We start from the raw sequence: 25,573 nt of genomic DNA on the forward strand, positions 1-25,573 counted from the left end.
CAATTAATAGTTAACCTTTCTACATTAAGTACTTCAGAAACCTCTACAGAGCACACAAATAGAGACACCACTTTACAATATGCTTCAATAATTTATCATTTTTTGACAAGGGCTTGAAAAGGGTCCAGGATGTAAGTACAAATCACCAATTTACTCTTCTGTAAGTGACTTCTCTAAAAAAGAGAAAGATGTGCCTCCAAGAGGAGCATGCAGTTTCTCATTTGTTTTGTCATTTATGTACAGCTGGCAGGTTACTGTGTCCTTTCATTCCCTGTTTTAAGAGTAGTTAGTGCTATTTATTCTTTCTCTTTTCCTCCTCCACCTTTCTTTCCCTTATCCACCACTGTGGCTACATATTTCGCATAAGATTTGCTTTATTCCCAAGACTTTGCATCTCCAATTTTGTAATTGCAGTTCTGTTTCTACAAGCCTAGTTACAGAACAGCTTTCAATTGTGATCTGCTACTTCAAAAGGTAGTTCTGAAATATCATCTAAATGCATGGTCTGCTCACCCATATTAAACACTGAACTTTGTAAATACTGTAGTTTAAATGCTGAGATTTTTTAATGTAATCTAGATCATGAATTTGATGAAATGAATGAAGTAGGGAGTACTATTTCAGTGGTGAAAAATGTATCGGGCACTACTCACCATTTGAGGTAGATAAGAAATTTCATGTTAAAGAGGAACCATTGCAATCCATATTTAAATTTCAACAGAAAAGGAATTAAACATCTAATTTGCACAATTGCTGACCGTTATGTACATACTGCAAGCCTTAATTCAATTTTCAGCCCCTGTGTTTAAATGAAGTGAATATTTAATCTTGTTTTCAATTAGGCATTATAATGTTTGGATATAGTTCATTTAAAGTTGGTTAGAACATTCATCTTGGATTTATTTTACTTATTTTTTAGATTTTGTTTTCACTTACTATGTTCTGGATCACAACATACCAGTTGTAAGTAAATCAGACACTGTGGACAGTCAGTATCCAACATTTAAGGTGAACTATCCCATTATATATGTTTGTAAACATGAAAGTAGTGTATTTCAGAAACTCTTGATACTTAAAAATGACTCAACCTAATTTATAAAATTCTCTTTCTGTTGGGAGAAGGACCAAGAGTGACTACATGCACTTTCTATGTTCTTAAAATTTCTATACTTACAATTCTTACGATTTTCTATACTCTTTCTGTACTCTTACTCTTCTTAAAAGCGTATTTCACATACAGAGACAATATTAGATACTAATGCTCATGCCCTTCATGTTATTTAGTTTACTATATTGTAATCCTCTTGCCCCAGTATTTGTGTATAAAGCAATTTTCCTTGTGGATTGAGCAGACAGTATATCATAGTTGAAAAAATATCTAGTGAGTCTAGGTGAGGATTGAAAGTGACACATTCCTTTAGCAATTTAAAAGCACTTGTCCATAGGAGAAATCACTTGTCTTAGAAAAGAGCATCCAAAATGAGCAAACAAAAAATTTCATGTGGTTCAGAGAATGAAGCTGTATTTATGTACCTAAGTAGTAATTTTATGTGATGGGATCACTTCAGAAACGAAGGCCATTCAGCCACTGCCCCCCTCCTAACCCCTTCTCAAGCTTTCAGTTCAGACAGCCTCTAGAAGAACAGTAACTCTGGATATGCTAAATCCCCTCATCCAGTGTAAAAGCTTCTCATAAAAATCAGAATTGAAAAGCCAAACTAAGTCACATCTCCTTACACAAGAGCCTGGCCAGGAGTGACAATGCACCCTATTCTCTGGGAGCAAAAGAAAGCAAGGCAGGAGGAAGGGACTAAATACTTACTGGGTGGTAGAGGGGTCTGTGCAGTCAGAAGTCACGTTATTACTGAGGCCTGCAGCACCCTCGAGTGCCCCTATATAAAGGGAGCAGAGCATGCTAGGAAAGGTTTGCTTTAAAGGCATATTCACTGGTGACCAGTCAGTTTTACAATTTGTTTGCCACCTGGTTCCTAGTTCGAAGGGAATTGTATGAAAATTGCTCCGTACATTATTTATTTGAATTCTTTCCATCTTTTTTATGATGTTAAAATGACAAAACAGCTATCCAGAATCCATTTGGATATTACTTGCCCATTAAGTCTTAAGGTTCATACTCAGTTCTAAAACCAGGTTTTGCAACACCCTTAGCCTGACAAATGTAGATTTAAGCTGCATTGTTCACAATAGTCAAAAATGTGTGGAAGCATTTTCAAGTTGACAGTCTTAGAACATTTGAATGATGGTACCAAAGCAATGTCTGCATCTCCGAGGTGCCAGCCCATGCCTGCGGCTAGTTCCAGCTCATTGTCGTTTTTGAAAGCAAATAAATTGCAGAGCCAGTAGTTTTAAAGTCTGAAGTTCCTGTGCCAAACTGTTCTCCAAGGCACAGGAGTTGGACAAGAGTAAGCTTTTCCTGACCTGTGCAGCTTATGGTACCAAATAAAAGGTTTTTTTAGGCTGAATTTTTAAGTGAATGAGGCTCACGAGGCCACATTATATATTGGATGTGTGTGTGTGTGTATATGTATCAGTTCATTTCCACCAGTAACGTGAATCTACTTGCCAACTTCAGTTTGATAGAGGAATAGCAAAAAGAGACAACGGGATAGAAACGGTCTTGCTAATGCTTTTACTAGAAGGTCAGTAGCTTCCTTCTAAATAGATATCAGAAAAATATCCTCTCTCCCCTGCCCTCTCAGACACAGAGCCACAGACATGCGCAGATCAGCCTTGAGATGCCAACTGGTTGGTGTTGTCCTTCATTCTGCCTGTGGAACTACTTTGTGTTTTTAACCTCTCTTCCTCTCCATTTAAATGTTGGACACCACTGTTAGTTTTAAAGATGACATGAAAATTTCTCAAATAAAATGGTGCTTCCCGGTTTGTCAGTTTAATGATCAGTTCCTTGCGATCTGGACTTAACTAACTTGCCACCTCCAACCTCTGTACTTGTTGATCAATCTGTCCACTCATCTAACGCCCAAAACATTGTTTCAAGGAGTGAGGTGGCTACTGGCTCACCAGGAAAAACTGCTTACTGGTTATAACCCTGATTATCGTGCAGTATCAAAGCATTTCTCAACCTGTCAGTGAAGTAACCAACTTACTCTTGTGTGACAGCACTGGGTTGCTTACATCCATGCCCACGTTACATACTGTTCTCCACTGCAGCTGCACCACACCTGCTGCCTCTGTTGTGTCCCCAATGATGTGGAGATGCAGAAGAAATCTGTAAGAATGAGAAAATTTCTGCATCAAAGAGCTTGGAATATTACTGATTCACAATCTTCCTGTGCACTACATCGATGAAATTTCAAGTTACACGGTCTGTAGTTTATCTCAGTTATCAAGCTATTACCGAGCATGCGCTATTTTCTCTAATACTATTTTAAAATCCTAGCTGAGGGTTTGTTTTCCTCTCTTCTAGAAATCTGCTACACAAACGCTGCTGAGAAAACAATTAACAGTAAGTTGTCTTATGTCCCCTTCTCCATGCCAGCTTCCTACTCACACAGAAATTTATGTCAGGAAAAAGCCAAACTCTCTCTAGTGACAGCAGTGACATGTGATCTTTTCTTGTCTGTGTCTGGGCCCCATTGTCGGAATGATATGCAGAGCCTGGCTGAGCTCAAATGACTCCAGTAGGTCAAAGCTCTGTCCAGAAAAGGCTGAGGCAATGCTGTCCTGTTGGGTAATGCAACCAAAGGCTACGGAGAGGACTGTATTTCTTATTGGAAACATATGCCTGTCATCTGGCATTAGAACTTGCAGTTCGAGGCTGCTGGTAGGTGCTCATGTCATAATAATGACTGTGACAGGATTTTTCCATCTGTAAGTGGAAGATGATTGTAACATTTGGTTTGGCTGCAGCTTTGAAACCACTGAGTTCTCGGCTTAAGAGCAGGCGGTGAGGATGAACTGTGCATAAGACTGTATTTCAAATCAGCCCAGCAATTAGAGCTCTGTCCATGCAGCACTGTGCAGATCTCTCAGAGCTAATTCTGAATGAAGCTGGTATACGTGCATATAATACCTGCATGGAAACATGCAGCCGTTAGGTCCAGTTAACTCCAGCTTCAGATGTGAGCAGAGCCACTTTAGTGCTGTGTTACATCCTACGCTGTTACAGCTGGGTTGGTTCTGGATCAAATTTGTTGGAAGCTCTTCTGCTTTCTCCCCATATCTGTGTGGAGGAGGCACAGCCTCATGATGCAGAGTGCTGACCTCGAGCAGCAGCTCTAGATCTGAACACCTGACGCTGCTGCTTCGGGCTTTGCACTCTCCCGGTGCTGGTTTTCCCCTCAGGTGAAAGCCCCTGGAGAAATGGACCTTACTGGAAATTGCATAATGAAAACTTCGGCTCAGTGCACAGCAGCAACTGAAGAAGACCATGCAGTGCTCTAACACCATGCTGTGATTCAGAGACAGACACTTACCTGGAATATTATTTTCAGATCTTGTCACTCTTTATCAGAATGGCTGCAACAGGTTGGGTGCGTTCAAATATTTTCCCTATAGACAGTCAGAGGTCTGGCACCGCTTCTGTATTACACTGGAATTAAAAGGAAGGAATAGTTTAACTTAGGAATAAGTTAATAAGGAATAGCCACAAAAGACTGGCTGGTTTCAAGAAAGGATTACTCATTAATATAGCATTATTTTAATGTACTCATTTTTTATACATAAAATATGGGCAATGGCAAACTGGAATAGAAGCAATAATGCAAACTATCCCCCCTGCAACTACTACAACTAAGACTCTCTTTCCAAAGAAAGAAAGAAAAAAAAGAGAAAGCAAAAGAAAGAAAAAGTGAAAGACAGAGAGAGAGAGAAAGCAAGAAAGAGCATTCTATCTTGAAATTCAGTGGATTTAAGCCCTTCCTGAGACACAGGGGAGAGAGGTCTGCTGAGAGCCCACTGCAACCAGGCTCCATATTTTTAAAACAGTTAAACAGATGAAAGTGGTCATATCTCAGAGCCAACCCAGCATCTTGTTTTGCTTCTGAAAAAAGCCTGTAGGTTAGGGAAGACAATTGAGAACAGTGCTAATAGATGGGGATTCTGCCTTCAGTTTTCGGGAGAAGCCCCAGGCAGAGTTCCTCACAGCATCTAGTCTGGCAGTGGCATGAACAACAGTGGCCAAAGCTGTGTGTGTAAAAAGATCTGAATTTTCCAGCCTGGCAAATATACACGGGTACTCTTGGTCACAGAGAAAACTGAGACTGCCTAAAGCAGCCCACAGATACTCTCCTTAAGTGTTGCTGTCCCTTGCCCTGTGCTTAAGGAAGCTTTGCTAATCTCCAGATCCAGCGGCTCCAATCCATCTATTCGCCTGAGACACAGCAACACACCAGGAGTCAGAATTAGATGCCCTTCCTGAATTTGTGGCATTCACTGTCGAAAAGCAACAAAGTATTTCTTTTATTAACACACTGGTTTCATACAGAACAGATGTTTACCCAAGTTTGTGCGTAGCACACATTCAGCTATGTCTGTTTTCAAGCTTTTTGGCTAAGGCAAGTAGTCATTGTTCTTATCAGTGACTGAGGACAAAAGGGTGAGGTAAGGACAGGGCGGCAGCTTTTAATAGAGTTTCCTGGCTCTGGTGGGTTTGTCAGATGTTAACAGTTACTCCTGGCACGGCTGGTGCAGGATGCACAGTCCAATGATTTCTAGCAGAATTTTGCTTTTACTGTCAAGTAACTCCCATGTAAACACGAGTGACAAGACATTCAGATCAGAGGGTATCACAGGCTAACGGGAGGGGGCTTGGCTTTGTTTTGAAAATCTTCAGTTGTGGAAGGGGATGTAGGGAGAGGGAATGAGGGGAGGGTAGCAGGCACAAGAAAAACTCCTCTCCTGCTGCGCCGCTGTAGAGGAGTTTCAGGCTATCCCGTACAAAACCCGTGGCTTGGTGCTGTCCCCCCCACCGTGCTAGCTGCCTTCATTTTCTTTGCAGAAGCTTGGAGATAATAAAAGTGGCGGGTGGGATATGAAGAGGAAAACTAATACGATTAAGGCTGGATTGGGGCATTGACAGAGAGTTCCTGCAGGTCCTGGGTATTAGCAGTAACAGCTGCTGCACTTCCCATTAGAGGAGAAAGTGAAGAACTTTCCTGAAAGGATGTTTCTCTGGCAGGCTGAGGGCAGCAACGGCAGCGAGGCCGGCGGAGTGCGTGTCCGAGGTAAGCGAGCCGCGCCGGCACGGCCCAGGACTGCGCGGGCCCCGGGGGGCTGAGGCCTCCCTCCCTGCCCTGCACTGCGAAGGGCGCAGGCACGCGAGCGGGGGGGAGAGGCAGGGGGAGCCGCCGATGCCGCCTGGGCAGCTCCGGGGAAAAAGAAGTGCTGCTCAGAGGTACTTCTATGAGCTCCCGAGAGAAATCACATCCAGCAAGGGAGACTGAAGCGTATCTAGAGGAGAGGCTCACTCCGCGAGAATGAGGGCATCCCACCCATGGTGCTGTAGGGGCCTGACTATTTTGTGACGGCTCCTCTGAATCCCACAAGCATCTCTGGCACGCAGCTGATCGGAGCGATGATGCTGCATAGTAGATAGTTAAACTACATCCATCTGCCCCCTGCTTGAGGCTGGGAACAAACAGTTTCATGTGCAGTTTTTTAGAGTCAGCTGGCAAGTTTCAGAAGTGATATAAATGGAGGTGCAAGCTAGACCTCCTCAGCCTAATTTCCTTTGATTTATTTACATCTACTTACTGACTGAGCGTAAGGTGACCTGAGCCAGGAAAATTTGCACATTGAGAAGATTGTAGAAAGAGCTACATTAAAAGCTGCACAACCTGCTTTAAGATTTACATTACCACTCACAATAAATACTGTGTGCTCATTCTTCATCTTCACTTTCAAATGTGCACTGAAAAACAAGAACAATAAAATCCAATCCATCCATCCAATCTGCAAATATCTTGTGCCAGCCACCAAATCTGAGAGATACTGAAGACATGGCATATAGAAATTATTAAACTTCTGTAATGTCAAGAAAAATGTTTGCTCAGATTAAATACTGGAGAATAAGGAGAAATCTTAGCATTAGCCAAAATAGCTACATGTTTATCTTAGGCTTCTAGTGCTAGTTTCAAAGATAGTATCTCCGATGTCTCATAATCAACAAAGAGCTTTGACAGAGAAGGACAAAGTAAAATGCTGCTGGAATGTCAAATACGGGTGGTATAGTTAGCACAGACTTTCTGGCGGTCGCAGGCAACCCCGCATCTCCAAGACTTGAAGCACTGACTGCTAGAAGATGTTTTGTGCTTACACAGGTCACAGCGAGGTGCAGAGATGATGTGTTCTCCCTCCCTGCACACGGCCAGGCAGCAATGGGACGCAGCTCTGTGCTGTCTCTGCCTGCCAGTGAGCAGGGAGAGGCTCTGCTGTAGCACAAACCTTGCGAGGAACTGGGCACGGCTCGGTTTCCACAGAGTGGCTCTACAGATCTAAGGGATAGATATTTCCCCCTTCTCTCCTCATTGAGCAAGTTGTATATGTGGGCTGGGAATGGCAGAGAGTGCCGAGCTGACTTGTGAGCATGTCAGTACAGAGCCTTCTCCTCCTGTTAAACACAACGAGAATTTTTAGAGCAAGTGTGCCTCAGCTATTCACTCAATGAATGACTTCACAAGAAATGCATTCTCTTGTGGGGTCTCTCCCTCCCAGCCTCAACAATTTACTTCAAAATGTGAAATTTGTGGATTGCCAGAGAGGCTCCACATACCACAGAGATCATTTATTCTCCTTCATTCAAAGGCTGTGGGAAAGGCTGTTCTAGAGCTCAGTTAATTCAAAGGTGACAGACACGCTTGTGGAGTGCAGCTGCCAGAAGTCACTGCTTTGAAGTTAACTCGCCTGTTGTTTTACTGATGTAAGATGGAGGATGGAAGGAAAGTCCACGTAGTTATCATTGGATGGGCATGCACCACCCTGTGCTTGGTTTCATATACTGCTGCCTTCTCTCATGGAGCGAGTCTTTCTGCCTGTGCTGACATGATGCCCAAGCACATGAGAGCTCAGCTGCACAGTCCCAGGAACAACTACATTACTATCCATACCAATATGTCCTTCTTCCCAGGTGACAAGGTACCAGGTAAGGAACAACTAATTTTATATCCTAGCACAGTCATGGAAAAAGCCCTAAAGCAGTTATTAGTGGCAGTTTTGTTGACAGATTTTAAAATCACATTCAGCCTTGACTCTAAATCCTATGCGCTTAGCAAAGAAGTTTTCTGGTCTGTGCTCAGAGAAGCAACTATTTAAAGTGAAATGCATCTAAAAAACAGATGAATGCATCTAAGAAACACACAGTAACTAACCTCTGGTGATGACATTAATCTCTGTGAGGGATGGGAAGAGGGTAACTTTCACATGGCACTGCTCTGTGTAAGCTATACCATATCTCTCGTCACATAGAAATGAATGTAATTAGAGAGATTCGTCACCCGTTAGATGTTTAAAGTCTGGGCATTTTTGTCAGCAATTGTCAAGGCTGAAAGGATCACATTCTGCTTGCAGGCTCTTTGCCTAAGTTTTCTCAGGTGATGTCTGACTCCAGATTTTCACCATGTTGCAGGCCAAATGTTTGCTGTTGGTAGGTTCAGATGCTTTGGGTGGGATTCATTCATCTCAACCATGTCTCAGTCACACAGGAACTCACCACAGGCAATGGCGCATGAGAGGCACCTCCAGAAGGTAAGTGACCTTGTCCGATTCCCATGCCCGTCCAAGGAAAGGACGAGTTGCCCCCTGTCAGTGACTGGCTCTCTTCACGGTGCGTGAAGGTGTCTAAGTGATGACCTTGACTCCTTGGTAGGTTGGGCGGGATGACTCCCCCCCAGCATCGCTGCACCTGCGGAAGAAGCAGATAGATCTACCTTTCTCCAGTCTGGCCACTTGCCTGCTCACTCCTATTTAAACTAATTCTTCTCCGAGGACACCATACAATCTTCTGCATACATTCAGTGTACTTTTGCATACATGCAGCGTAGTACTCAAACCTTCTTGCAAAATGGCTGCGTGCTGTCTAACACAATCTGCTTAGCAGCTTATAATCGGGGGGGGGGGGGGGGGGAAGACTCAGGCAAATCATCTGTGTAATTTCATACTACAAAGTCAAGAGTAAAGTCTAGCCTCCTGTGTCTAGCATGTCCAAGACAGACTGTAAGGACAAAGATAGTAGAATTTTTCTTGTACAGGGTTTTCTTCTAATTTCACTGGTACCAATGAAAATTTCACTGCAAATGATTCATCTCTGACACAAATCCCTTCATGTGCCATATTTTGTCTTGCAGTGACTGTGAGGAGCAGCCGGGATTTTATGGGCTTTTTGCTTCAAGCTCGCAAGGTGTCTAATGATGAAATTGCTGGCACATTTGTTTTTATTCCTCCTGGTTCCAAACTGCTGACGTGTTTTGAAGATGGTGATACTGTCACCCACTCGGACAAATCCCTGAAAAGAAACTTGTCCTTTGTGTGGAAAGCACCAGACCAACCCATTGGAGACATCAAGTTTTTGTAAGGACATGTTGGTTCCTAAGCAGAATTTGTGTCTTCTTAGTTAAAAAGCTGGGTCTGTTTTTCCATTGTACTTGTCCAACACAGTGGTTTGATGTATCTTGAATCCCATATAGTTAAATACTTACCAAATGCTATAATGGTGTCCCAGCGGGTATATAAATTGCCCTTTATATCTGCTGGGTAGTGCTCCTTTTTATTTACAGTGTCAGTATTTTCTCAGAATAAATACACCAGGCGATGACAGCCTAAGCACTTAGGAAATAGAAATATTAAGGCTAAAGACAGAACTGTGACCACTTGCCTGACTTTCTAAATAACATGGCCCACTGGACCCCCTTGCCTACAGGATAATGTTGCGTATCATTTCTGTGATTTCTTTCAAATTTAGTGGGTTTTTTTAAACTTAAACAGAATTATTCACAGACAAAGTTACTGCTTTAAATCAAGTAATAAGAGAAAGCAAGCACTGAGTCAAAAATTGACCCCATTGTTTTGCATCAAAGTCCCAAACTGTCCAAATATTTTGGTACTCTCTTGGAATAAAATTAAAAATTTTCTAACTGGCTGTTGTAGAGGAAGCCCAGTGATTTTTCATTTTGGAAGAGATGAAATTGTTAGGTATTGACTTCACAAAAACCACTTAGAAGCTGTTTGGCAAGATCCTTGGCTGCTCCCCAAAATGTAAGCTTCCTGGTGAGTCCCATGGCTTGCTCATCATCTCATCATGATTCAACACAAATTCATTGAAACAGATATGTTTCTTCTCAGCACGTCCATTTTGCCCATTGTTTTACATTGGTAAAATACTATTAAAATGTGTAAAGCTAAAACAAACAAAAATAACCCAACCCCAACAATGCCTGTTCCTAGCCACCCACTCTGCTTCTTCCCTCCCTGTCTTTTGGCTCCCTAAAGTTGGCTTCTAATAGTGTTTTCCCTTTCTCCACGCCATGCCAGGCCATGGCTCTGAACACGGGCCACTCTCTTCTCTGTGAAAACCTCCACACACATCCTCCTCCCTGCTCTCTCCTTTCTCCTCAGCCAGCTCCTGTCTCCTCCTCCCTCTGTATCTGCCACTGCTCTCGCATCTTCCTCCCTTCTCCCTCTGCAGTTATTTCTTGCAGTCATTCTCTGTTCCTCCCCTCTGCTTCCTGACAGGTTGCTGGCTCTTGTGCATTTGGGGGATTTCAGCTGGCCCCTCTCAGAGCGGCACAAGAAGCAGCAGTCTCCTGCTCCAGCTTCCGTGGTCACAGCACGGTGGCCCCTGGCAGTGCAAAGAGACACACTGGGGAACAAAGGGCTGCGCTCAGCCCTTTGCTGGAGCACGCGCTACATGATGCCAGAGGACAGCAGCGGCCCAACTCCACCGAGTTCCTACTGCGACTGTGAAAAGCGGAGGCTCCCGCCCCCACCCCTCAAACTATTTATAAATTGATAAACTTTGGGCAGATTTAATGCAAACAGCAAAAGACACATCCGAACAAAGGTGTTCCCCAGCCACATTGTAAATCCTTCTTTCAAAACTTGCGTCAGAGCATCTGAAAAAATTCCTTTTACGACTTAAAAAGCTAATTAGAACTGTTTAACAAAGGAAAACCAGGGTTGGTTTCCCTTTATCTCATTCTCAGAAGTAGCTGAACCATCTGAGCTGAAATTCTCCAACAAATACCCAGCTTAAATAAGGCTGTCAGGATGAATAGTTAAAGATTGGTAAAATGCAGTTTTTGCACCTGACAAAAAGCAGAGTGTTAGGCAGACTCACATATTGAAGGGCTAAGAAAGAATGCCCTTATTTTTTTCTACATATACTGCTGTTTGTACAAGTTACATCATTGACTTCTTTTAATTAGTAAATACCACTGTTGTCTCCTTGCCTACGGAAGATTATAAGTAGAGCTATTCAAAGTTTTCCAAATGTACTTGTATCAACATAGCAAATATAAGAGCTTTCTTTTCATTTAAGTTCCCACACATTTTTTGACTGATCTTAATTATGAGTGATCCTTCGCTCAGTATCTTTCTCATGGGACCTGCTATCTTTTATTTGTAATATAAGAAGATGTGTGACGGGCTAACCCTTTAAAATATTTTTGCACTGCTTCTGCCTTTAGATTAAAGCATTCCTTTTGATTAGCTAAATGTTCTGATGTTTTATTAATGGTATAGAGTGAGTAAATCCTTGCATAATTATATTTTTAACAGCATATCTGTAGTCCAGTCATACTTTGTTTACTGGGCAAAGATTGAATCTGCTATTGTGGCTCAACAAGTGCAGAACAAAACATCTGCTGATAGCCATGAGAAGGCCAAGCCTCTAACACCTGCACCCTTGCAAGAACTCACTGACCCACAAGTAACAGGTATGGCAAGCAAAGGTATGTGTTTGGGTACTGACAGCTTCTATAAAGCATTTTGACAGCTTATCCTGTGCAACTGTTGAACACAAGTGGCAAACAAGCTAGAGAGGCCCATTTAACTCTTGTAGCTGTTGGTGAGACCCACGATGGCTGTGAAGAACTCCTTGAAGTGAGGGCATGTGTCAGCATTCAGGGTAACAGAGGCAGCCCAAGGAGGGTATCAAAAGGATAAACAGAGTTGCTACATCTTATGATTTCAGTGCAAACCCTAAAATGTATCAACTTTTGCCTAAAATCTCAGTTCCTCAAGACAAGCAAGTGCAATTTGCAATACTGTCTGAATACATGAGTAAATTTGTCTCCAAATGAGGCTGTTATCCTTCAGGTATGTATTTATAGGTATTTATACAGCCTCTATTCAGTAAAGTGCTCCACAAATTTAGACTTATATTAAAATCTGACATGTTTCTCAACATTCTTGGCATAGCACCAAGACCGAGTTTTAATTATTTTACATGAATATAATTTGGGCAGTGGGCTTTGTTGCTTTCCTTTCCATCTGGGTTCCTATTTAGAATTCAGTGATAGAAAAATAAAAATCGCTATTATGATCATTACAAGTGAATGTTAGCACCAAGTGGGGTTTGAAATAAACAAAACAAGGAAAATAGACGACTTCTGTTTCTCTTCTATTTTGTGTATTGTCTCCATGTTTGACAAGATGCCACCTCTCCCACTGCAATTACGAGCTTCCCTCAGTACACAAACACTCTGCCTGGCGGGCTGACTGGCATCGCTGTGACAGAAGTACTGGAACCGGGTTTTGGTGTCCAGATAGATACACAGCCTGTTGCTGACCCAAAGCTGTTGTCTCAGACTTTGGTGGGTGCCACGGCCTTGGCTGCATCCAGCAGAAGTGGAGGAAGTAGCAATTTCAGTGGTCAAGGGCTGGAGCCATCACTTGCTTTCCAAGGACTGGGCCTCACAAGCACTTTGCAAAGTTTCCTCTTCCAAGACTATTCCACCAGCTACACCACCTATGACGGGTACTGTGTGAACACCAAATGTGATAGACTAGACAGTGGGAACAGCTAACGGTGCTGAGGGAGGAAGTTAATACTAGTTTCAGTGTGGCTGAATAAGGATCCATGTAGGAAGGTGTTTGTGGCTGTGCGGGAAGGTGGGAAGGTGTTTGCTTGCTTAACTTTCGAAAAATGATCCTTCGGAGACTGCATATGACAGAAAGTGACAGCGAGACACTACTTCAAAACAATTAAAGAGCAGACATTCTCCTGATCATCTCAGTAGAGATGCCCAGCTAGGTGACAAAAAATGTGATAAGAACTCAGAACTGATTGTGGCAATATTTTTCTAAAAGCATGTGCAAATATTCAGAGAAATTATGTACTTAGCAGAGCTTTTCCTCCATCTGCAGGGAAAAGAAAGAAAGGGTTTAAAGTAACTATGACATTTTGGCTTGAGGATGCCTACTCAGATGCAGAAGTCTTTGAGGGTCAGGGCCGTACGGGCTTCACGCCATGTTTTACACTGGGGATGTAAATGATGGATATGGGAATAAATGATAAGACATTAAAAATAGGGCTCTGTAGGGTGTGTGTTGACTGTGTATCATAAGGCTATTCTAGCGAGTGGCAATCATAACAAATTGTGTATCAGTAGACCCTGAAGATTCTTACTTTGGTTTTTTGAAGTGATAGACATAATATATTAACCTTGTGTTTCCTGTTTCAATATTTTAGAACACAAAGTATTGCCAGCGCTACCAAAACACACTTGTGTTTGGCATGTAAAGAAGGCGGGCAGGTAAGCACTGGGGATGGGGAGGGTGTCTTCCCCAGAGACAGAAATTGCTGAGAGCTGGTGAAAAGACTAACAGAAGATGAGGATACAACCTCTCTACTACATCACAGCACCTAGCAGTCTTTGCAGGTGTCATAAGTGACTAAAATCACTTTGAGACTGTTAAGAATTTTAATTTTTAAATTGTAACTGGAAATTGTTTTTTTATATCTATTTTTTCCCCTTTGAGCCTGCTGCCTGGGTTTCTAACAGTCCCACTGTAGAAACAATCTAAAATAACTTTTCCGTATGTAGACATGACTATGACTACAGGCTGCTGGATATTACTGGGCTGGAAATTTGCATTTATTCCAGGAGGCTGAGATAGTCTTTCCAGAGGTGCAGTGATTCTGATAGGTACTTGCCATTACATTTACCAGAGGCCTCGGACTTCATCCTGTCTGGCCAAGGCCAGGGAAGTTACATGCTTTCTGAGGGAAGTTCCACATCTCTCTGTGAGCATGATAGACCTATATTCTCCTCAGCTTTAAAGCCTGATTTTCCCCAATAGTTTTAAGCATTTCTTTCTGCTCAAAGCTCTTTAAAGTAGTCACCTCTTTGTGGCATCAGTGTGGGCCTGCTCTGTAAATAAAAACTAAAACATATACGGCATGTAAGGTAATTTCCTATTTCTCTGAGCACTGCAATGCATAAGACAAAAACATGTTCCTTAATGTGCTCACACACACACACATCAGGAAGTGCAGACAGTTTAAATGGGTACTTCTGCATAGGAATGCAGCAGTTCAAAACCACCTTTGTATTATTTAGGGAGCTCAATGTCCTGTTTTCAGACCATTTACCTTTTTCTTTACAGGATTTAAGTTGTTCTTACTTGAGGCCTAAGTAAGTTGCTGTTCAGGGACAGAAAAGCCTGATGTCCCCTTTAGCTGTTATGAAAGGTGGAAACCCAGAAACAGTTTCTCACTTCGTTCTAATTTATCATGGTGTAAATCATAGTGGAGACCACTGAAGTCAGAACAGTTTCCCCGCTGTGGAAACAGGGCAGGGGGAGAATGGCCTGGAGCCCATGGGGCATCTGATGCCTTGTTCTAACATCACTCTTCTTGCTTTACCTGCTGGTTGGGATCTTCTTAGCCAAGCCCTGGAGGTAACTGTCTCCTGGGATGCACAATACAGCTGCAAGTTCATTTTTCAGGGGAAACATCCCTCCTTTCACTGCTAGGCAAGTTACTGGATCCCGGTGCAGTCCTTCTGGCTACTGCTGTTATTCCCTGCTTGCATGGGAACACCCTTCTGTGCTTTTGGGAAGGCGGCCAGTGGTTATCCCTTCGATAGGCAGCAGCGCGTTTCCTTGCCCTTAGCCTGTGTTTCAGATAGTGGTAGGATGTCAGGACAGAGCCCTGAGAGAACGAGGCAGCGAGCGGTATGGGAGCAATGCCAGCACAGGAGATTGGGTCAACCAGGAGGCAGAGGCGGCAGTCAGCCAAAGACTCGGGTTCACGGGCAGGTGAAGGTGAGCACTGGTCTGAGATGGCTGCAACAGCTGGAGATGGCAGAAGGGACGAGCTGGTGAGGGAGTCATTGAGGAAGGGGTGACATCGGGAGAGGAAGTCCAGAAAGGTGTAAAATGAGCAGTGCTGGGTGAACGGGTGGCTTTACTGAGGGAGGAACCATGAGCTGGAGAGGGCCTGCTGGGGATCAGGTAGACAAGGGAAAAGACAGTGAGAGAAGGGAGAGAAAGTGGAGGACAGAGGGGGTTATTCAGATGGGAACCTGTGGAGAAGCTAGAAAGCGAGGGTAGCTTAGAGACATGAGAAACAAAGTTAACAGGGGAAGTCTAATAAGCAAGGGATGGAGAGAGGCAAAATACAGGGCTAGATCAGGGTTGCAGGATGCTACAGGAAGAAGAGAGGTAACAGTCCAGAAAATAAAAGAGGAGGAACCCCTACAACAGAGAATGAGAGAGAAATATTTAGGAAGAAGAGGAAGATAGAGAACAAATAAGTGAGAGACATGGAAAATGAGCATCTGGCATAGCTATGGAAAGAAGTGAAGAAATGAGAGGACCGAAGGAAAGGAAGAGCTATTGTACAAGGTGAGACCAGAAAAACATAGCAAAGTTAAAATATGGAAAAATAAGGCAAGAAAGGAGAAAAGAAGTAAAAAAGAAAAGGAGCAAAAGAGCAAATTAGGGCAAGGACTTGCAAGGAAATTCTACTTTCTATACCGAAGACCCCAATCCTGCAGTATATCCCTATGATGCGACTGTCACATTTTGAGGGCAAGTGATCCATACACACGCAACATTAACTTTGCCAGCCAGCTACCTTACAGTTTGCATACCAACTACTGAAATTCTTTTATTTGCTGCCTATATTTTACTCTCACCTTCACTTTCTTTTGAAGTCGTCTCTTCCACAAAGGATGCTCTAACCTTCCCCTACCTTGGTTCACAGCTTGACAGGGTTCCTACCTGAGCTTTGTGCTCCTGTCAGACTGGCTTCCCAGCAAGATTTAGAAACTGTTAATGACAGTAGCGGGTGAGAGTTTCTCTGGTGTAATTAATGGATGTGTGAAAAAGCCTGCTGGGCTGGACATGCTGAAGAGAAGCCAGCTACTAAGGGCCAGATCCAAATCTCAGTGGAGCCAAAGAAAAGGCTCCACTACATTTCACAGGTTTTGGATTGGGCCTCAGGTGCACAGCGGGAAGGAGAAAATTCAGTGAGGGCCTCCTAAATTGTAAGACCATCTCACAGTTGGTTTTGGATGATATCTGTAGCAAAGCCTGGACTATAGAACTGGCATGGGGTGGCTGTCGTTTTGTGACTGATAAAATAAGGTGCCTAGCACCAAGCAGAGCCTAAGCAATGCACACAAGCAAGAACAGTAATTCACACTATAATGGGCGGTTAGACAACACTGAGAGGCAGCAGATTTCAGACTGTCTGCATAGGCTGAGAAAGCAAGACAGTCTTTGGGGAGAGTTCACATGTTATATATGACAGTCCCAAAATATTCATGTCAAAGGTCTTCTGAAGCCCTCTGGGTACCCCATCTCCATGGTTTGAGCCACAGTCGCAGAAGGGCAATACTGAATGGGAGCAGGCTCACTGTGGCCCTAAACACGAAGTGTGGCTGGGAAGATCACACCTGTCCTTTCAGCATGACCTTGGCATCGCTAAATGGAGGAATTGTTTATTAAGTGATTTTTTTGTGTGTGATGGCAATGTCTGTGAAAAATACCACCACAACAGCAATGGCAGCTGCAGACTCTGACTTATACTAAGTAGTGACCTTCATCTTTGCCTGTGCCCTTCATCTCTGCCCGTTCAACATGCTCTACCTGTGCCTATAGGACCACCTCCCAGTGCCTCACCTCCCATGATGATTGTGATATGGAAAGAGCTGTGCTGAATTTATCTTGTTTCGTAAAAGCTATTGAATAACCAGAGGATGAAACAGGGTTATTCCAAGGCCAGGGGGACACCTGAACCAGAAATACAGAGCTGAACTATAAAGTGAAGCTGCTAGTGAATGAGAATCTAATTGGCCTCCTTCCTATTGCCTCACTGTTGTGTTTTTGCTTTCAAAGGTGAGTACTGAGAACTGGGCTGTCTCTAAAACCTCCCTGTATGCAACAGCTTCTCGTTCTGCCCCACATATATACACTCACCTGCTTGAAACCGCTGCGACAACAGCCCAGCTTGGCAATTCGGACACTGTCAGCAATTTGTCATCAGCTTCAAGGCAAATGTCGGAAAGAAAGCCAGCACTGCAGTCAGAGGAGGCAGGCTCCATGGGCGAAGAGGAGGAGGAGGTCAGAGAGGAGGTGGCTGGGAATACACTGGCGTGGGTGACCAGACCAGTTCCTGAGTCCGCTGTTCCTGGGAAGGGGCAAGACTCTGGCAGAGGGACTCGACTCATAGCAGCCCAACTTGGCATCCTCCTTGTCGGCACAGCTGTCCTGGGCCTGGCTCTGGCAGCTGGGCTGCGCTGTATCTATGCCCAATATTGCCACAAGCGGACGGAAGTGTCCTTCAGCGAACCAGACAACGACGTCATCACTGTGAGAGAAAACGGGGAGATGATGCACTTCCGGAAGATCCGGGAGAATAGCTTTGTGCTGGTTCAGGCCGAGTATAACTGGATTAGCCCATCAGGTAGCGGGAAAAAGACCATAATCTAGACATCCGCAACACTTAAAACAGTGCTGTGTAGTTGAGCCAGCTGCTTGTGTAGGTGAATATGACTAATGCCTAACACAGATTATAGGAAGCAGTAGTGTATCTCCTGTATGTGCAGCCATATAGATAAACAAATTCTAGCCAGGAAATGGTGGGGAGGTGCATGTTTGTTTCGATCATGATACAGATGCAGTGAGTTCAGACAGAGGTGTTAGTCAAAAAAATCTAAATTACAGCTGCTAAGAAAATGTAAGCAGATAGATTGTTCTGTGTGTTACACTTATCACAGTTAATGTTGTACACCTGCTCATTAACTGTGTCTTTGCAGCCATTACACTTTCTCTGTTGCCTTAAGGGTGTAGCCGAAAATAGAAAATTTTCTTCTGCACTGTGGTGTTGTCTCCTGTTTAATCTCAGCAAAAGTTTCTAGTGTTATGTTTTCCTCTCCTTTCTAGGACCCAGAAACCCCTGATTTAAACCACCATTCTCATTTAGAAGTTTATACATTTGATTCTGTGCATTTGATATTTCTCAGATCACAAAATACTTGCCAGCGGATTTTAAGTTCCTATTTGAAAACAAAAAGCAATAGCTCATTAGTGGAGAACACCGATCGGAAGAATGCAGGTGCTCCTCACATTGCTGCATTGATCTATGAGAATGAAACACAGGGTGGCAGACACCCGCTTTTGGGGGAGAAACATGTCTCCTCATCAGGTGCAAATGGAAGAAAACCTTTCCTATCCATTTGCACCTGATGAGGAAGCTTGTTTAAGCCTAACAGCCAGCATTTACTTTGTCTCTGACTCAGTTCAGTAACACTGTGTGCAAGAAACATACACTGAGAAGTACCCTTCCCAGGTCACTTCAGAGATCCTCAGCAAAAGCTAGATGGTAAGTTAACAGCATCCTTGTACTCTGAGTTTGTGCAAACTTCTCTGTGACTGTGCCATTTTCTGCAGGAGGCCCTTGGAAAACAGGAAGAACCCTGACACATTCCAAATATGAAGAGGTGTAGAAGGCAACAGCAAAGGTTTATTTTACTGAAGCTTTGAATGAGCAAGAAATAGTGCTGATAATGATCCTCTTGAAACATCAATTTTAGAGCCTTTCAGAGAGCAGTAATCATCCCTTCTGGCATCCTGGTGGAGGGGCTCAGATGTTCCCCTGAGATGTGTAATGCAGAGCAGACTTACACCGCACTGCTGCAACTTTTGTCACAGCCTGCAATACCCTCCTCCCCCGAGCTACACAGATACTGACAGGATCCTGATGGCTCACACTTTCTTCCCGATGAGGGGAACACTGGATAACTGACACCCTGCTCAGCAGGGCAGTGTGGCCATCTCCAGCTTGTGGCCATCAAGGGGCCATCTTCACGTCTGATAATCAGTCAGTGCTCTGCTCTCACTTCCTCCCCTATGTGTCCACTGACGTCAGTGGAGACGCCTGAGACATAAACAAGATCTATTCAAACCCTGCAGTTTGATTAACATAGTGCATCTTTTGCAAATAGAGATTTCCATGTTCAGAAAGAGCTCAGTTCTGACTATATTATTGTACTGTAATCAGTGACGTGATGCTTTACAGTCCACACATGGCCCAATTTCTATCAAGTCAACTTTTAAGCCTAGCAAGCTTTGGACAAAATAAATGAGAAAGAAAATAAGTGTACTCACAAACCCAGCTTGCAGAGATGAGCTTGGTGGTCTTAATTATTGCTTTTTCAGAAGAAGGGTGGCCACGTCGGGGTCCATCCGTTGCAAAATAACCAAGGTTAGAGGCAATGCTGCAATTGGAAATACATGTTTCAGGACTCAAAAGGATTTTAAGTGAATGTTTTTAATGTTCAGTAAGTCAAACTGGAGTACTACCTACTAGGAAGCCTGTAAGTTTTCAAGTACAAGTCCAGACACTTACAGTAAAGTTTCCCTCCTATGTCATTGTGCTTTAGAAAGAAATCGTATTTCTGTAACCCCATGTAGCATCCAGCATCTAAAGCAAACTGCATTCAAGTCACTGTTAATGCAGCCAAAAATTCCTAATTAACTGAGAAAATAGGTCAACAAACTCTTAAATATTTAAAGAACTATCACATATTATTTGAAAAAGTTTCTTATGATGCCATAGTTGCTTATAAATAAATTACAAACACCTATGTCCTCTCTCACTCTCTCTCTAGGTTTAATGTTATTATCAGATTGGTATAGCTTTAAAAGCATAACCTTCTTTTCCCCAGTGCTTTCCCTATAACCCAGCACTGCTTCTTACTAAGTTGACTAGAGAAAGCGACAGCCTCAGTCTGGAATGTGGAGATATTTGATTAGGATAGTGGCACTTCAACACTACGCTGGGCCAAACTCTGCCTTCTGTTAAATTTATGCAGCTCCAGTATTGTTATTAGTACAAACAGTAACAGTGAGCTCTAAGGGACCCGTCTCCTTTATATTGGTAACGAGTTACATTACTTTGTGGAATTGGCTAAGACCTTAAGTGCCTGTACTTTTTTCTTGACTTCTGAATGATGTTTCATTTATTGTAGTTGCCATGACAAGAGGGCTAGAGATTTTATCTCTTCCTAATGCTGTTAAAAACATGAGCACTGATTTATTAAAAGGCAAGTCACTCAAACACCCCACATTTTTAAGTGTCTTGCCTTTAAACAAATTAATCTCTGCTCATGTTTGTAACAGATTTAGGAGGAAAAAAAAACAAGAAAAAAACCACAAACCATTATAATACTTATTAGAATGACACGTAAAAGATTTATCTTTTTTTCTGCTCTGGATGCACAACTGTGTTGGTTAAAAACACAGATGGTCGATTGGCTTTATTTCAGCAGTGGAAGATAGCAGTTCCTCCAGTGCAGGTTAGCCTGAAGTAGTCTGCAGCTCACGTTAGGCTGCTGTCCTGTGGCAAAGCAACAGTGCTTTGTGTCAGAATTACTGACAAAAGGTGTCAAAAGGAGCTCACATTCAGGTCTAATGCACATCTGTCATAAGTCTGTCTGCCCATCAACCAAACAGACATCAAACACAGTTTGGGCAATGCACTCCTATGGCTTAAAGCTTTTGATGCAGTTATGATGCTTCACCAGTTCTTAAAAAAAAAAAAAAAAAGAGGTTTAGAGATAAGCACTGCTTTCAAACTAACTTCTGTACAGATATGCCCATCCATCACTCCCTTACTTTCTTATTCTCAGTTTCCCCTTCTGGGTCATTGCTCTTCTTTTGCTCCATATTCACTGGTCACAAATCACTGCTCCTAAATTCCTCAGTCTTGCATGTTGAACATATAACACCATCCCTGTTTCTTACTGCTTTTTCATGGTATCAAAATCAGTTTGGTCAAGCCCTTGCATAATTGTGTTCCTCTCTGCTTAGGAGATGATGTTGTCTCATGCTATGCTGCATCTACTCTATTAAAGATTCCCCACCCAACTTCAATTGTCAGAGGCTGGCAGCCTTGAGTACACGAGTGGCACTAAATATGGTGCAGAGAGGTTGCATTAAGCAAAGCACCTGGCCCGAAGCATAGTTAAGCCATCATAGGCGTTTCCTGAACTGGTCACAGTTGTCACCAGTAAGCAAAAAGACAAGCACTGACTAATTTTGTCAGTTCTAAAATGGCTGACAAGACTCACAGGAAAAGAGCAGGGGTCGTACCTTTCCTTTGTCGAAGTGAATGGGAGCTTTTCCATCAACAGGTTTTGAAGCCAGGCTTCATGTGCCTGCTCCAAGTTGAAAACCTATTGCCCACGCCAGCGGGCCTAGCTATAGTGGTCAGCGGGGATGTGCAAGCTCAGGCTAACCACTGCAAGCTCTGTTCTCAAAAAAGAAAGCAGTGCTCTCCACGGAGCAGTACTGGGTGCTCTCCACGGAGCAGTACTGGATGAGGCCCCAGGTATTATGGACATCTGGCTGGCTGGCTGGCTTGGCCAGCCCTTTTGGCACAGTTTCTGCAACTACTTAACACCACACAAACCAAGCGAGGCCAAAGGAGCCGAAGCAGTTAGGCCACTCTTCTCTGGCCAGAAACCCAGAGACTAAAACATTCTGCATATTCCTCCCGGCAAACCGAGCCCAGGGAAACGGCACACAGACTGCCTTGCTGAGGGATGAGGATTTGTCCTCCCCCTCACCCCTGCAGATTTGCCTGGTGCTTCAGCCAGCTCCTTGGTCTGCTGGCTGAGCTGCAGATGCACATGTTATTTATTCACTTAGATTTAAATAACAATGAGAAATGCCTGTAAAAGGATGAGGAGATGCTCTAACGATTCCTGCAACATTCAGCTGCAAGAAGACAGCTACTTAACAGCAAAATGACAATGACAAAGAAGTGGCTGGCCAGGCCCAGCTGCTAAGCAGCAGAATAGCCCCTTCGTTCCTCCTGGTAACCCAGACCCTCTCCACTGCCTCTGCCAGGGTCTCAATGCTTATTCTAAAAGTCATCAGGTCTGGGCTCTTAAAAGGTTTGCAGCTCTGTAGTGCTTCCTTCCTTTCTTTTCCCTCCCCTCTCTCCTGTCGCCTCCTCCAAGGCACCACATCACGTACAAGAGTGGCAGAGAAGCACCTTCCCAGCTCTCTGGCTGGGACTGGGGAGTCGCAATTACCCCCGTGCCATGAGCTTGTCTGGAATCTCTCCCCAGCCTCCCTCCCAGCCACTGAATCATTTCCCCTTTTCAAATCTCATCTCAAAAGCACTCTTTTCTCATTAGCTTATGTGTGACTCTCTCGGTAAAGCATTTTGTTATATGATGTATGAAGGATCATGTCTCAAACCACATTTTACTGTATATTTAAGTGCATCTTTTGCTGATTTACTGCTGTTCTAGAGAACACCTCCCTTTCTTAGCCCGGCAGGTCCATAAAGGATATATCAGCTCTGACTAATGATTATTAGTACATCCCAAGGTTATATACTACAATCAAATAATGTGTAAAAGGGAAGAGAGACTCCAGCTTATTGGGCTAAGGACAAAGATCACAGATAGTCTCTTTGAATCTTCAGATTGCAATATCCATTACAGATTGCCACCTTCTAATGTCAAAGCATAATTTGTTGTTCAGAAAATGTGTCGCTATTTCAAAGGCAAGTCAAAGATCAGACTTGCTGTATATCAGTGTATGTTGATGTACATTAGGAAGTGATGTCCAGGTACCAAGGACATTATGCTGTTGACACAGAGAGAAACATAGAAGATGTGACTTGCTGATCTTTATTATGCAAACACATGGCTCAAAGTGGAAAAATATTTAACCCAGTCAAGTAAAATGTCACCAGTAATTCCCAGTGCTTAATGTAGCACAAACTACTTGTCACACAAGTTAACTGTGATCTACTTCGGTAATAGACTCAGCAGGCAGATCAACTCCTTGTGCTGAAATTTGCTGAGAAGGGTTAAAGATACAACAATAAATATGAGAAACTCTGCTGTGGGGAAAGCACAGCACACTGTCCATACCCTGGGCCAGTGAAGTGGGCAGCGCGGCTGGTACAAAACTCTTTATCTTGGCCAAAGAAGAATTAGTCATCTTCTTCACAGCCTTACCATGGATGTGACTGGCACTTGCATCTGCTGTAAGGCATTCGTGTCCACAGTACAGGAGAGAGCCAGATGCATGGTTCCTAGCCCTTTTAAAGGTGTTTTATGGAAGCCTTTTGCATGTATCTTTTCCAACTAGAAGGAAATGAAAATAAAACTGTGATTGTTATCCTGCATATATTTCATATTTAATTCTAACAAAGAGGTAAAAACGAACCTAGGCAAATGCTTTTACATGCGTTTGTGTTTGTTTTTGTGATAATCTAAATACACTGGTAACAAGAACATTTTCTGTCTCTAGCATCTAGTGCAGCAGGGCCCTGATTTTGACCGCAACTTCTAATGCTATTATAATAAAAATAATAGAGGTACCTGTCTGACTATTGCTTTGCTCGGACATTTGATCTACTCAGGGCCAAAAGGTGGGTTGTAACTCTTCTATGATTTGACACAAGCCTGGTGCACATATCAGAATTAACGATGAACCTCGCCGAATTGAAAAAACACGATCTCTAAAGAGTATCTTAACAGAGACATTCTGCCTTTCTACCAACACAATGAGAGGCACCTTTTACAAGACACTGAGTGAGAGAATTAATGAAGATTTGAACATGAGGACAGGTCAAAGCACAGCCTCTTGTGAATCCATCCCTCACTGCTGATGAGGGGAGAGGTGCCCACGAAAACATGGTCACCGTGCTAAGAGAAGGGCTAACACCAGTGTTAAGTTTCTGTATGCTCTGTGGTACTGCGGTTTTTACCTGCACCACACCCACCGTGCGACCTGTTTTGACCCAAAGGATGTCACTTACGGACTGGCTTGTGGAGCAGAAAATACCTGTCACTGGGCAGAGGCGCAGGAAGGCCGGAAACGTTACTCGCACACACAGGGTGAAATTTGCTGTTACACACAGCGCGTCGCACAAGTGCTCAGCTACAGAAATCACAGCAGCGTATACTGCTTAAGAGAATATTTTGAGTCCCTCTAGGCTGTTTCAGTACCGTTTCTCAAAGCGAACAAGCACAATCACAACTTCCAAGCGGGGGAAGCCGGCGATCGTGCCGCAGCAGGTAGGATTCTCTGTAGGAAAAAAAAATAAGTCCAAAGACACGCTAGGACGCGGCTCTGGCAGCTTCAGGATACTCTGGAGCACCTCTAACGCCCGGCTGCGAACGCCCAGCGGCAGAGAGACTCCCGCCGCCCCGAGCCGCCCACACCGTGCCCGGGGGGCGCCGGCCCGGCCCGGCCCCACGCAGCCCCGCCAGCGGCAGCCCGGGGCCGCGGCGCGGAGCCCCCCGCCGGCCGCGGGAGGAGAGGGAGGGGGCCGGCGGCGGCGGCGGGGGGCCGCGCGGCGCCGCCAGGGGGCAGCATTGCCCCGCGATGGCGGCGGCGGGCTGAGCGCCGGGGCGCGGGCGGGCTGCTGCCGCCTCACCTGGGGCGGCGCCCGTAACGGCGGGGAGCCGTTAAACCGTTAAAGCCGCAGGGGGCGGGGGAGGAGAGGGCAGGGGAAGGCCGCGGGCGGCCGTTAGCGGTCGGCAGCAGTTGGCGTCCACCGCCCCGCCATCTTCCCGGGGGGGTGGGGGGGCAGCCGCGGCGGGTCAGTACATAAAGGCGGAGACGTAAAGCCCGAAGCCCGGTGGCAGGAGCCCGGCGGCTCGACTTACCGGGCCCCGACAGAGCCCAGGGCTCGCAGCCTGGCGGGGCAGCCAGGCCCGGGCGGCCGGAGGGAGGGCGGAGGGAGCCCGCGGGGCTCCCCGGCCACCGCTGGTGCCTGGCTGTAGTGGGCACAACGCACCCGCTGCTGAAATGGCTGAGTTTTGGCCGTCCCTTTCTTGCACGCTGCGGCCTGCCCGCGACGCTTAGCCTGCGGAGAGAGCTCGGGCAGGAGGCTGGTGAGAGGGAAGCCCCAGGCTGGTGAAGCTGGCTTCGCTGTCCCATGTTGGAAGGACTGGGCGCAATGCCCGGAGCATCCCTGCACCATCAGGTACCTGCAGGAAGCCACACGTACTACGAGCGAGTGGTAAAGCTGATCCGTGTGAGCTCACTCCTATGCCCTGGCTCCGTGAGCTGCTGGATCTGGAACTGCGCTTGGGCAAGGGAAAGACACAGACACATG

The 25,573-nt window shown here is 44.6% G+C and overlaps 1 protein-coding gene across 1 annotated transcript; it reads left to right on the forward strand.

Annotated features, from left to right (window-relative positions):
- The first annotated feature begins 7,558 nt into the window (after positions 1–7,558).
- REELD1 (reeler domain containing 1) lies at positions 7,559–18,270 on the forward strand. Its single transcript, XM_064511742.1, has 6 exons — positions 7,559–8,119; positions 9,321–9,543; positions 11,749–11,906; positions 12,625–12,949; positions 13,664–13,727; positions 17,320–18,270. Exons 1-6 carry the CDS (start codon positions 7,903–7,905, stop codon positions 17,911–17,913), a joined length of 1,581 nt encoding a protein of 526 aa, XP_064367812.1. The 5' UTR covers positions 7,559–7,902; the 3' UTR covers positions 17,914–18,270.
- Positions 18,271–25,573: the final 7,303 nt, after the last annotated feature.

Source organism: Dromaius novaehollandiae, chromosome 4, assembly GCF_036370855.1.
Source record: "Dromaius novaehollandiae isolate bDroNov1 chromosome 4, bDroNov1.hap1, whole genome shotgun sequence".
Lineage (NCBI taxonomy): Eukaryota > Metazoa > Chordata > Aves > Casuariiformes > Dromaiidae > Dromaius > Dromaius novaehollandiae.